The sequence below is a fragment of the Lepisma saccharinum genome, chromosome 17 (genome assembly GCF_977018435.1).
Source record: "Lepisma saccharinum chromosome 17, izLepSacc3.1, whole genome shotgun sequence".
Taxonomy (NCBI): Eukaryota; Metazoa; Arthropoda; class Insecta; order Zygentoma; family Lepismatidae; genus Lepisma; species Lepisma saccharinum.
This window is the reverse complement of record NC_139245.1, coordinates 26,828,223-26,842,829: the sequence shown is the minus strand read 5'-3', so window position 1 is coordinate 26,842,829 and position 14,607 is coordinate 26,828,223. Positions and strand designations below refer to the sequence as shown.

The 14,607-nt window shown below is 38.8% G+C and overlaps 1 protein-coding gene across 3 annotated transcripts in view; it reads right to left on the bottom strand.

Moving 5' to 3' along the window:
• Positions 1 to 14,607, bottom strand: part of chinmo (Chronologically inappropriate morphogenesis) — a 43,263-nt gene that overhangs the window by 15,725 nt on the left and 12,931 nt on the right. For all 3 annotated transcript variants that reach the window (XM_083139209.1, XM_083139207.1, XM_083139208.1), the window contains exons 3-4: positions 13,650 to 13,867; positions 10,094 to 10,727 (exon numbers count right to left, since the gene is read on the bottom strand). In XM_083139209.1, coding sequence (XP_082995335.1) covers positions 10,094 to 10,727; positions 13,650 to 13,867 — 852 coding nt within the window. The remainder of the gene's footprint in view (positions 1 to 10,093; positions 10,728 to 13,649; positions 13,868 to 14,607) is intronic.

The window sequence follows — 14,607 nt, the reverse complement described above, 5'->3', positions numbered from 1 at the left end:
CAATTGATGCCACAGTCAACCTTGTAGCAATTTGAGTAATTCAAGATGGCAGACTTTCCAGTTAATGACCTATATATCAGTAACCAATCGTCGTAAACAGAAAATGTTTTTCTAGTCTTGGTCCTCATTAGATGGACTACGAAAAAGATTGTTTAGTTTTTTGCTAATATCAGTGGTTTTACCGTAATTTAAAAGCCGGGTTACGACCACCTCTGAACTGAAAGCCAACGGGATAAGGGAAGGCCTGCCAGGTTCCCGGGATTCGGACTGGGGAATTTGGATGCAGCCACGCAGTCCGCAATGGGACGCTATGGGGCCTAGTTGCAGATAAACATGCAGGTGGAGACCTTGCGGTGTTAGACCAAGCCTGCATGCCAGCGACTGAGCCCCGGCATTCCGTCGGCATGCCAGACCGCGCCTCCCGGCCGAATGACCACTCTTGACTAGGGATGCTGATGAGTGGGGGAACCACAGAAGGTTGGCCCTTGGGTTTGCGTATGATCCACTTGGAAGCTGAATGACACCAGGAAGTTGGGGATCGAGGGAGGCTCAGCCTGTCGCTCTGGCGGAGAGCGTTGGTGGTCCTTAGAAGGGCCGTTTTTTGGTCCAACTGAGAACCACACTGAGGGAGATCGGCCGAAATATCTGCCTACGAGAGACAAAAGCGGGGAGAAACCAAAGTTCGCAATCCCGCTGAGACCATACAGCGGAGCCTGGTATTGGCTGTAATGTGTTGGTCGCGTACTAGAAAAAAGGGGCAATAAAGCCTTATGGGAAGCGTGAGGAAACAGGTCCGGGATCAATTAAAGTACGCGCTTTAAATTAAGCAAGAACCAACAGTTACAAGTCGCAAGTCGTTGAGGTTATTGGCCAGTGTTTATCACTGCCACCTCAGTCTCAAAGGAGAACCAATGATAAGACTGTGTCCAAAGAACAAAGAAAAATATGTATATATAATCCTCCGTTCTGGTCTCATCTTTAAATCAATCAAAATAAACTTATGGGCAATGGCATTCACAAAATATCGTGGAAAATTTCACTCAGGTTTGACAATTCTTTAAAGTATCCTGCAATACAAAAAATACACACTAACTATTCACAAAAAACACCAGGATCAATACTACTCAATGAAGTTCATAACTTCCTTTCTTACCAATAGCGACTTCGCAGCTTCGCTTTCTTATGTGGAAGGTTCGTGAACAAAATGTATAGAACAGTATGCAGATTTTAAAGACTTGAGTCAAAAATTTATTAGATTCAATCTCGAACAAGAAACGATCAATATCTCAATTATCAACAACATGAGAAACATTTCATCATGAACAAACCCAGTTTAATTGCATTAGAAAATCTCTCCAATTGTAACTTTAACAAATCCTTCTTTCAATCTATCACCCATCATTTGACGTATCAGGAATATGTATTACAAATTTAAACGTTAACAGCAACATGAATTACAATCACAATTAAATCCTTTCCCTTGACACATTATAAAATCCACTTGGGCATCAAACTGAATATTTACAATTAATTAACAAATGACTCACTTTAGTCTGTTATCCTTTTGTCACATTAAATTAAGCAATTCTCCCTTTTTTACATTTGATGCTCCCACTACATTAATTTGGTATTGTGCCACCCTAATATTAATTACTTCAAGATTTAAGGATTCGCGACGATGGATGGGAATTGACACGCGTACGCCTCGCTAAATTTTAATGTTACGTGAACGTCGCAAGTTCCATCATTTTCATTATCGTACCGCAATATATTTAACAAGTCGTGTCTCATTAATTCACCAACGTGCGTTAGTTGCAATTTAGAATAGTTTAAACTTTCGCCGCCCGCTCTTCCTTCGTTTGCTCATTTAAATTTTTTGACTCAATCGTGATAAAGACACGGGATTCTAACCCAGTTCACGACTTGGACTTCGCAGAACTAAGAGAACGTATCGGCACTGTACATACCTCCATTAAATTCCTCCAAAATGTTCCAACCTCCAATTCGACACTGTAAAGGGCGGTCAGTCAAACGGAACTCTGTCTTCCTTCTCGTTCTGGCATCAGAATATTGGGGTAACGTCTGGAAACGTCAATCAAATTCGTCCCTCGGCTATAGCTCTGGATACAGGTCCGCGTTGCTAGAAACTGACGAAATCTAACAGGGCGTCGTTAAACTTCTCACTCCAATCAAATGCAACTTCCTTGCAAGCGTAGAAGGTCCGTCCAAAAAAGGGTAGTTCTGTCTCGCGTTGACGTGCCGAATTTCAGAGAGAGTAGCAGTAACATAGCGTGCAAACACAATCAGAAAAGTTTAAGTCTCGCCCGCGAGACGACTTGCACACTTAAACCAGCACCATACTCTCTGCCTGCCTTCTTCTCGTGACCCAAGTCACGCCGACAGTTTCGCGAAGGTCTGCCAAGTCGGTACTGATACTGCCGTTCTTTTTGTGTCTGCTCGAGAAGCGAGCGCGAAGCGAGAGGTCAGTGGAGGCCTCTAGCGGGGACTAGTATAAACAACCAAAGACAAACGAGACGCAAGGCGTACGAAGAATGAGGAAGTGTGACGCTTTTCCACGCTGAATTATTACGTAATACTTTTTTGTACGCAAAGCATAGGAAAAACGTCACATGGCCACGATCGGGCTGTGGTAAGTCGTGAGCACTAGGAGGTTTTCAAGGGGGTTGACCAACTAGGTGCAATATAGCAAACAGTTCGTAAGCCAAAGTTATGTTATTATCCGGCTCCAATGTTGGTCAAGGCGGAGGAACGGGCGCCGGGGAGCCCTCCCTGGCTGTTAATCGTGGGTGGGGACGGAAGCCGTGACACCTCTGCATACCTCCTGTCCTAGAGTGGATCGTGAAGGGGACCGGATTTCTGGTCGGGAACGGAGCCCGGCGTCACTCTTGCTGTCGATTAACGGGATATGCATACCCAGACAGACCCTCACCCAGACTCCTCTTGCTACGACACTGATGTATATCATAAATCAAATTAACTTAGAATCACACTAAAATTCAAAACTAAAAACGTGCAAATCACTACTTCCCACTAACAACCCATAGCTTGTATCAAACCTAATAATTCTCTTCATAGGTCCCAAATTCCACCCAAATTTATTAGAAATCTTACGCTTGCTGTCCCATAACAACCCATACTCAGTCACAAAAATTAAAATACACATGTCAAACCTTAATTACATAAAATTGATTGGTTGGTTTTTTACTGCCCCTCGGGCAGGTTTTTTTCTCCTTCATACGTTAAAAACTTTTTCCTTCACATTTTCTGCAACTTCCTTCCTTTTCCTTCTTCTCAATCATACCACCCGAAAAGTGCCGAAAGGCAGAAGTCTGAGATTACAACTTAAACTAGGTGTGCTTTCCTTGTAGTTTACACCCTAACCACATGAAGCATGCTACACACGAGCAGGGCACTCTACAGCTCTACTGTACCCACCTCACAGGTGGTCGGGTTCAAGAGTGGCTGCCATTATATTACAGCACCGTAGATCTGGCTGGGCCCCACTTAATATGGCGGAGAACTTTGGGGGCCGTATTAATAATAATAACCGTAATTTAAAAAATAATCTTTAAAATATGTAATTTTTCTAGTACTTTTTGAAGTTTTTGCCTTGTAACTTTTAAATAATCAAAATGACAGGAAATTGTTTCGAATAAAAGTGGTAGCCCAATTCATAAGCTTTAAGACAATATAAGTTTTAATGCATTTGAATGAAAAATACACTATAAAATGTGTCCCAAAATAGAGGGTAGTGCCAAAAAAGTGTGTCTTTACTACAGGCCGGCAGCTAAGCCCCGAATCATTGACTTTTTGATAGAAACAATCCCAAAGAGACTTAGTAGGATTAATTGTTATATCAGTAAAAATATTTTCAATCAAGTAGCCAATTGATATCTGCACCCTGACGGCCGCCACCTTGAAAATAATCCGGCCTATTGGATATTTTTTTTGATATGATATATCTCGGGAACGGTGTTTCCTATCAATGTCCGGTTTTCTCAGAAATGTTCGAAATAGTATAAACTTTCATAAAGAAGGTAAGTTTATAAATCATTAAAAATTGGGGTTCAGTTCATCTAAAGACTTCTAACAAACAATTTGTAATTTTACAAAATATAAAATAAGTCTTGATTTATTATGAAAGTTTACACTATTTGGAACATTTTGGAAATGTTCATTTTTCATGCTTTCCAAAAGTGAGGTGCATTTTCCTACCATATTTTGTCATGAAATGATGCAAAATGAAGTGCAACATGTGAAATAAACTCTTAAAACCCAAAATTACAGTTATTTACAGACTTAATACTTTCTGAAGTCTGACTTATCCTATGGGTTATGAAAATTTTGTACAATTGATTAATTCTGCTGTAAATATTTGAGAAGCAAAAAAAAAGAGGATTCCTTTACACAGGAATAAACTTAATACTCTGATGTGAAAGAAAATGTTTCTTTTGTGTAATAAGTGTAGTTTTTTAATCAAATTTTGAGTTTTATTCACCCTTTTACCATCAAAATGCCATTTTTTTTATATCGCTTTTGATCCCGAAATGTGTCCAGTTTTTGTACCAAAATCTTGAAGTTTTATTCACCATAAATATGCAGCTCTAATCGTAGTTCAATAATATAATAAATGGAAAAGAATAAAATTCTATTCTTTCACCAGGCTAAAAACCGGTGTGGAAAGTCAGCAAGGTAATAAATACTTAAACCATGTCTCATGCTAGGGGTTAAAAGTCATCAGGACTGTCAGTCACCTCTATGCTGTTGCCTGAAAACTCCTGGAATTATTATTTGCTTCATCTTTCCTATTATGGATGCCGCATACACACCTAACTGTACCCACCCAATAAAATTTATAGCACTTCTTTTCAAGAGGAGAAACTGAACTCCCAAGCGGTACAGTTGGCCTGAGGCCTGAACTTTACTGTATCTACAGGAAAATAAAAGTTATTTGTTTGTTGATGTTTTCATAAATCAAACATGAATAAAGATTGGCTTGTCATGACTGGTAAGTGTTGCAGAACTCAACATTATCTTCTTAGGAGACAATAATTTGGAATTTTGTTATCGCTTAAGATACTGCCAAAAGCACATTAGATTATGCACAAAAGTTGAATTATTGTTGTTTGAAGTCCAATTTATCCATAGATAGGCTAATCCTGACTAGACCTAAATTTAAAGTGGAATTTGAATCATTGCACAATGTGCCTCCATTGGATATTGAACCCAGAACCCCTTGACAGCAAGGAGACGTTACATTGCACCATCGGGGAGTCCCCATTATGCACAAGAAGAATTTACTCATGCTGCAGATAATGAAGAAGGAATCTCTGCTACAGGGTCATGGTGATCCTTTCTGGCAATGGTACGAGTTATAACGAAGGCATTTAAAAAATCATTTCATAGGTCTGTCAGGGGGTTCAAAAGAACTCTGGTCACGTTTTAGCCTCTTCCTCATTGTTCTATGATCAAGAAGTAATAAACAAATTTAAAGACCCCTCGGAGTAGAGTAGGTGGGACATTTAAAACCCAACTTGTAGGGTTAAAAGGTTCTACATAGTTATCTTACATGGTAAGTACATTAGGGAAGTTGCTGTGTGCATTATTGCAGTCACACAGAAGATCATTTTACGTGAATGAAGCAGCAACACATACAAGCATGTCCCCATAAAATGGAACCCATATGCAACAGCTGACTTAAGCAAATGGATCGTAAAAGGGTGACATAAGTGTTTTAGTAACAAACTGATCATTATGTTGGCAACAAGAGTATCCCCTGCAGAGTAAGTAAAACTATGTTTTGTATGTATCTATCAACAACAACATACTCCAAGGCCACGATGGAACTTGTGTTGAATTAAATAATGAACATGGTATGCAGTGAATTCAAAATTGACAAGAGTTTAGGAGTTCATTGAGCTGAGAGTAAACATAGGATCTGATAAATGTAACTGAAAAAATTGATCCATGCGCTGGAGGGGAGTAGGCACCTAATATTTAGGGACACATTTAGGATAAATAAGGAAGCTCCCGGACCACATCCACATGTGACAAGCACAGCATGTTACTTGTTGCTTGGACTGGGCTGTTTTCTCAATAACGTGCATCATGTTGCTTCAGGCTGTTGTTCGTGCATCCTCTTGTTGCTTGTCACTTCAGTCTGAAAGTTCTCTCGGAGGTTAAAACTTTGGTACAGAAACTAACTACACTCTTATTCACATGGTGTGGCACACTTTATTTGGTTAGTGTTTTGTGGTATGCGCCACTTTCTTTGAACAGGAGTGTACATTTTGGAATGTAAATGGTAAATAAAATAACATTTTGGTGTTAAAATGGTGAATAAAATCCCACTTGTTTTACAGAATAAAAACACATTCCAATAGCACATTCCTAACCTCACTTATGTGAAGTTGAAACAAGTGAAAAACACCCAACATTATATGTCTGATTGATTCTTTATGCAGGAATTCTATGTTTAAACTTTTGCAGTAAAATTAAACAAAGGATTTTCCATAACTCATTCAGACTGTGGAAAGTTTGGTAAATAACCCCAAAGTTCAAGCTTGGGGAGTTTACATTTTACACTTGATTCTGATAAATTCCAGGATAAAATATGGTAGGAATATGGACCTCACACCTGTCGAAAACATCAATAACAAATATTACATTGAATTTTCTCAATCTGCAAACACACGAACTGCAAATAATGACTTCCTTTCAATGATGAAATGTACACAAATTTTATTTGCAAGTGGGCATATTTTTTGAAAAATATTACTGAATTCATTCAGAAACATGTTTCATTAGTAGAGGCATGCATATTTCGTTTTTGATGAAAACACGAAATGGGAAATAACACATTGTAATCTTAATTTTTCATGTTTCTGAAAGGTGTGAGGTGCATTTTCCTACCCTGTTTTGTCACGAAATGATGCGAAATGAACTGCAAAATAGACTCAAACTCAAAATTTACCGTTTATATACTGATACAACACTTTCTGAAGTCTGAAGTATCCTGTGAGTTATGCAATTCACGGAAAATTGATTAATTTTGCTGTAAATACTTGAGAAGCAAAAATGGACCCCTTTATACAGGAATAAATTTCATATTCTGGTAATGATTTTCTGTGCTATTAGCAGGGATATGTTTATTTTGTGTAATAGTGCAGTTTTTAAATCAAATTTGGAATTATATTCACATTTTTAAAACCAAATGCCATTTTATATACCGCTTTTTCACCACTATAACAGTGAAATTTAATTTTATATACCGCTTTTGAACCCGATATTGACTGTTTTTATACCGAAATTTTGCATTTTTATTTACCAAAAATATGTGCCTCTATTCATTAGACACTTTTCATGTGCATGTGCACTTGAACATTTGTGATGGAAGATACAGATGTCAAGTACTATTTTCTTCCCCACCCCTCCAATTTCTATTCTGGCTGTCAGTTGCATTAACCTTGCAAGAGAGGCCACATGTCTTCTGACCTACTCTGCTTTTGTTTTGCCAAGCTCAAGTCTAAATAATGCACTTGCAATGCACGATAAGAAGGGAGCAACACAAATGAATTACATGCACAGATCATAAACAAATCTTAACACTCTTCCACCCACACTTTCAGATCAGGTCCATAGCTCAACTGAGCAGTGACAACAACCAGTGACTATACCAGTCTTTGGGATTCCATGCCAATGATCTGCCATCCCCACAATTTCTCCAACTCACATTCTAGGGGGATAGCATTATTGTTAACATATTAGAATCAACATTATGTGGAGCTAGGATATTGATGCAAATGCATCTTTTTTTTTTGTAAGGAAGAAATATTGCATAAGTAGATAGGAACGTGTTATATACGAAAGTGAATAAATTGGGATGCCTTTGTTAGGGCATTTTTTGACTTTTTTGGAGTAAATGTCATTTTTTAAACCGTTTCAGTCATTTTTCAGCCTTTTAAAAGTCATATTATGCATTTTTCTAAATTTTGGTGAAAGAAGGGGCATTTTACATGCAAATGTAATCCTTTGAAGCAGAGAGGTTCCCGACTCTCGTCTCATTGCCTTCAGCGCAGTTCTGAACGACTGTTTTTGAAGAAACAAAGAAATTCTGTGCAGTATTGTTGATCCAAGCTGTTGTGTAACAATTCCGCTCAAACAATGTGATTTCCCCCTCTATCTGAAAATACATTGTCGCTAGATGGATTATTGTTAAAAAAAACAACGGGTACAAAGTTTTGTGCTCTGTATCGGACATTTTGTCAGGGAAGTAATTCGCACTACATGGAATTGAAAGTGAGTTAACAGCAAGTGATATTGTTCATTTCAAGTACGCGCCTCTTGTGTCGGTGGAAATCGTGAGTAGTTTTTCCATGTACAAGGCTCTCTTGTCCAACAACCGACAATCATTCACTTTTGAAAATTTGCATATGATTTTCGTTGTGTACTGCAACGAAGTACTTAAAGTGTATTGAGTTGCAATACAAGTGTAAAAGATGGCAAAAAGTGAACTTTCTTACTTGTACTACCATACGCAATGAACATGTGATAGATACTGTAACGTTAATTTGTAACATGAATTTCAATTGGCAGTTTATAAATTTTTCACAAATCTTTCAGAATTTTTAGCTCATTTTCCTAAGTATTTAGGGCATTTTCTTGCATGTATTAGGTCATAAATGCATTTTTTAACCCTTAGTACGCCGCACGGTCTGACGAAAGTAAGCCCAGTGTCGCCGAGGCTTTGAGCGCGAAATTTGAATTCGTATACATAATGGAGAAAAATCGTAATAACTCTGGCACTATGGGACCAATCTACTTCGGATAACTTTTGTTTTGCAGGTAGAACATCGGTGCATGCAACCATGTAAAATTTGGATGCCCCAACCACGGGGGGTGGGGGGGGGGGGTTACAGCGGGGCTGCATCCCCCGAATTTCAATGAAAAAAACATAAAATGTGGAGTTTGCCCCCTCTTCTCCAGCTACTTTGGGGAGTCAACAGGGAACAAATGGATTCACAGTAGCTACAGAAGATGCAAGTGCGAACGAAAAAAATCAGAAGCACATATCACAAGAAAATTACCCAACACAAGTTCAACACAGCTCAGGGGGCACACAATCGGAAAGCACAAAACACGGTCTTTCACAGCCACTGCTCTGAATGTCTATGGCGAGGCCTTTCCTAAACAGAGGAGGGGAGAGAGCCTTTGCAATCCTTTGTTTTGTCTATACTTCTGGATAGACTCATGATTCTGGCTTCTGGCCTCGGGCTGTCGTCAGGCTTCATTGCATTTCTAACATAGAGGCGACAGAAAGTTGACACCACTAAACCTCTTCCAATCCAGCCTCTCCTTGACCCCACCCCCCTGCTACTACTTTTGGCTGGATCACCATGTCTAAACACAAAGAAGAATGTGTGCCTTATCAGTACTAAATCACAGCGTTGGAAGCTTGGAGGAAAACAACATCGTAAATACCAAGCATTCATTGTGTCTGTCAAGTGTAAGCCCAAACACGTGACATATTCCGAGAAAGGAGGGGGGGCAGATTTGGAATTTTCGTAAACACATGTTCCCGAACCGAACTGTCAGTGTTTCAACCTCAATATACAAATATAAGTGTGGCAAACCCTCGATAATTGTATCTAAAGCTGTTTGTTCCATATATGCAACCGCGGCTGACAGGGACATACTTTTTTTGTTCCACATATGGAATGGCGGGGGACTAAAGGATAAAGGTCATTTTTTTGGCAATTTTAAGGTCATCAAAATCCTAGATTTTTCATGTGTTTAGTGTCTATAAATGCCTACTTTGCACAATCTTCCCTAAAAATGACTTTCTTTTGCAACTTGTTTTGTAAGTAGTCTCTTCATCAACCACTATTCATCATCATCACTGTGATTAGGAACAAATAACAGAAAAGTAATGGCAAAAATAAAAAAAATGCAAAACAATCAGGTCAAAAAGTGTGCAACCGACTAAGAATATCCACAAGTTCATGTGTACTGGCTACTTTACAGTTTTCTTTGTGCCTACAAACGCACACCATAACAGAAAAAAAGACAATACCTTCAGGGCAACTGCTTCCTGCATCTCCAGTTGAATGATGCCCGTCTTTGTTATCATCAGCAGCAGTTCTGTCAAAAGTGGTGGTTTCACTTTCAAATCTTTGATGAGAGTGTGTGTAACCCTCATCCTTCTGCTCATTTTCCACGTTTGGCTCTATGGAGAGGGAAGGACGGTATGCTATCGGGTGAGCAGGCGGCAACGATTCCGATTCAGCTTTGCCATCTCGTAGAACAGAAGCATCTCTCAATACTGATGCCCTGACTCCATCCTGTACGTTTTGTACGTTTGTCTCTTCATCCTGCAGAGGGCTTGCCTGAGTCACTCTTATGCCACGATATCTTTTCCTTGCCACCTCATGTCGATCATACCCTGAGGCAGGAGGCATGGAAATGGCTGCCCTATCAAAGGCTCGATAGTGAGGTATATAAGGAGATATCACGGACAAACTAGGAGAATATGAGGTAGATGCTGCATGGGACACATGCAAGAGGTGAGAATCTGAAGGTTCCACTGAGTCCTTTGTACTTTGAGTTATGAGCTTGGGCTTTTTTATGCTTGGAGATTCCAACTGGTTTTCATGGCTGAAGTGTTCCTGAGTTGTTAATGTTTCATGGTCTATTGACAATCCTTTGACCTGGTAATAACAAGAAAAGCACAATAAATTTTAAAGCCATGCAAAAGTACTATGAAAATTTATATTAGGGTTGGGACTGTATTGATATTGGCTGATATAGGTATCGATGAAATTACCGATAATTTTACCACTCAGAAAATTTATAGGTTCTTATTATTATATAACATGTATTATATTAAATTAGATTATAATTAGAAATTATCTAAAAATTTTATAATTTAGCTGCGGTAGTCTAGTCGGTCTAGACTGTCACATGGGAGACCCAGGTTCAATTCCCGGGATGGATGATCTAAGGTTGAATTTTTTCCAGCCTTGTCCCCGCATAAAAGTGGCTCTGGGGCTCACCCAGCCTCAACTACATGGATCCCCAGGGTGTAAAGCTGGCCAGAGCATGGTGCTGATCACATCACCTCCAATATGGCCGAGATTGAGAATGCATGGGGACCTACCCTCCACATCCCTTAAAATGTGACTTTATGGCACAGTGCCATATGCATGGGGAACTTTACCTTCATTTTATAATTTAGTGCGATATTCGGTCTTTTATTATAATTTTTAAGGATGCAAACATAATATCCATTCCCTAACTTTCTAAAAGAAATGTCTAAACATGGAGCTTCTTTGGCACGGCAGTCATATATTGAGGAGGTCAAGGAACCATTCATGGTCTTCAAGGACCATTTGGAATTCTACATCAGATCAGTATCAGTAAATTTCATATTGGTACTTTATCAGTATCAGCCAAAATTCCATATCAGTCCAACCCTAATTTATACACTAGGTTACAATCCTGTCTCCAAAAAGGCACATTTATGGAGCTATTAATATGAGAGTTTTGAGTGCATTTTATGCATAAATAGGCCAGTCGGGACTGGACCTACAATTTAAACTGGGATCCAAACAAGGTATCAAACCTGGGACCCCTTGATTACAGGGTAACTGTGTTACCACTACACCATCAGAGGACACTATTGATACGAGAAAATGTGGTGGCAAAGATAAGACCCAAAGTTTAACATTGGATTAGAAGTCTTAAAAAATGTCACTTACTGTAGCATACGACTAACTTAATAAAGCTGTTCAGAAAATTTATGAATGTCATTCCATTGCAACTATCCCTTTTAAATCTACGAGAGTTTTGCCTACAAATCTTTGTGTTTACATATAATGAAATAATCAGAAATATTAAACTTTAATCAAAATATCCACAATGTTTGCACAAAATTAAACACAATAGCATGTACTAGTGTAGTATCTGCACACTTTCCTTCATCTTCTGCAAATGTATACCTTCTGTCAAAACAGTACCGGGAATTTGAAATTTAAAAGGCCCACACTAACGATTTTTTAAAAATCTTTTTTTTCCGTAAGTTGGTAGCACTGTACTTAATTACTATGCCAAACATGAACGCGATCTGTCAACCAGTTTGTTTACAGCAGCTGGTTGAATCAGTCTAATTCAGTAGTGCATCACGATTTTTACAATGAACGAAATTATTGAACAAAGAGTTCGCCTTAAATGTTGTGTTGCGAACGGAATTTTGTGTGCTGACTCGCTAAAAATGTTAGAAAAGACTTATGGTGAATCAGTTTTATCAAAAACACGGACTTACGAGTGGTACAAAGGGTTCAAGCAGGGCCGAGAGATCGTCGAAGACATGCGTCTTTCTGGACGACCTTCGACCTCTTCAACCGATGAAAACATCGAAAAAATGAAGGAAATTGTGCTCGATAATCGCCATTCCAGCTTAAGAGAGATAGCTATTGACCTTAACATCTCTCACGAGTCCGTTCGTTCGATTTTGGTGGATATATTGGGCACGAGACGCGTCACTGCACGGCTTGTTCCAAAAGAGCTGAGTTTCCTTCAAAAACAGTACCGTGAGCAGGTCTCTTTAGACATGCTGGATCGTGCCAATTTTGATCCCACATTCATGGAACGCATCATAACTGGTGACGAGACATGGGTCTACGAGTTTGATATGCAAACAAGTCAACAGTCATCAGAATGGAGAACAAAAGACGAGCCAAAACCGAAAAAAACACGTCAAAGTTGCTCAAAAGTCAAGGCATTGCTCATTGTTTTCTTCGATATTTGTGGTTTGGTGAATCATGAATTCGTTCCAGAGGGACAGACAGTCGATAAAGAATACTATTTGGCCGTATTGAAGCGTTTGCGTGAGAAAATCCATCAGAAACGGCCAGATTTGTGGAAGAACAATTCGTGGATTTTACACGACGAAAATGCGCCATCGCATAGAGCGACAGTTGTGACCAAATTTAATGCCAGAAAAACAATAAATACCATTGATCAACCACCGCATTCACAGATCTGGCCCCGTGTGACTTCTTTATGTTCCCAAAACTAAAATTGCCACTCCGGGGTACCCGTATTGAAGTCATGAAGCAAAATTCGTGGAAGAAGCTGAAGGCCATACCAGAAAACCCCTATAAAAAGTGTTTCCAAGACTGGAAAAAATGCTGGCATATGTGTGTTGCATCAAATGGTGCCTACTTTGAAGGTGACATAATAAATATTGATGAATAAATTAAAATTGTGCGTTTTACTTAACAATTCCCGGTACTTTTTTGACAGAATATATGTTTACATGAGGAGAAAAAACTTCAGGCAGCAGCAACTTAAAGAGAGTGGCCACTTGCAGAATTGGTACAAAGTAATAGTTTGTGCATGTTGACAATGAACAAATTAATTTATCTGTACTTCAATCTTACTTCCCCAATTATTCTAAATACACTCTTTATGCAAAAAATCATTAAACAATGAGAATCATAACATTTAAACCAAAATAATTCTGACTTTTCAGTTTCACAGGCTATGAAGCATGAATGTTAGGTGCATCACCAAATTGATTAAAAAAATGATAAATTCTATACTTGCATTAGTAGAAGTGTCTGACGTACCTGTAAGCCTTCTGCAGCTTTTAGAAAACTAGACAAACTTTCCTGAGATACGTGGACCTCTCCTTTGTACATGAATTCAAGAAGTGCCCCCAAATTTGTTGCTGATGTTCCATCTAGTATGATGAGCGCACTTGGAGACAAAGGTGCTTTTTCAAAGAGGTCCTGAAAATGCTTGCTACATGCAGCAAGAATCACTTTGTGCACTTTGAATGACACACCTGGAAAGGAAATTAAATTGCGTAAGTGCACGTATAATACAGAATGAATAGCAGAAACACACAATTGCCTGAATAAAAAAATCATTAATGGAAATAATATGGGAAGGAAGTGAATCAGCAGCAGTTTCATTCTGATGAGCATCTCTGTTAAGATCTAATACCACAAATAACATGTTCGCCATATTCTGAAAACCTCAAGTGTAATGAACAGATAAAATGTAATCTGTAATTTACCTTCTCAGTTGGCCCTATTCAATTGCAGGGTTGCTATGATTTTTTGATTACGAAATTCCCTGGCATATCCAGGTTTTCCAGTCCAAAAATGAAATTTTTCCCGACATGCTCATCATGATTTTTGCTTTGGAACCTTGTGTTTTTCAATTAAATATATAATCAGTTACTTATTATCAGCTACAGCTACTCTTCCAAAAAGTAGCTTTGCAACAGCTACATTTACCAAAAACTAGCTCGATACGCTACTCCTGTTCGCTACTTGCTACTATCGCGAAAATAATTGTAATTCCAGAAACTCCATCATTCTTGTAGCAATAATTTCTTGCTGGTGAGACCCTTGACAATGAACAATGTTGTTAACGACTGAGCCATTTATTGTTGGCACTATTCCTTTGTCAGTGCAGTGGAAAATCAACCTCTCATTTTTGCACTGCAAGTTGTGTTTTACACAGCAATTAATTACATTTTGGTGTCTCTTACACCATGGATTTCCACAGGATTTGTTC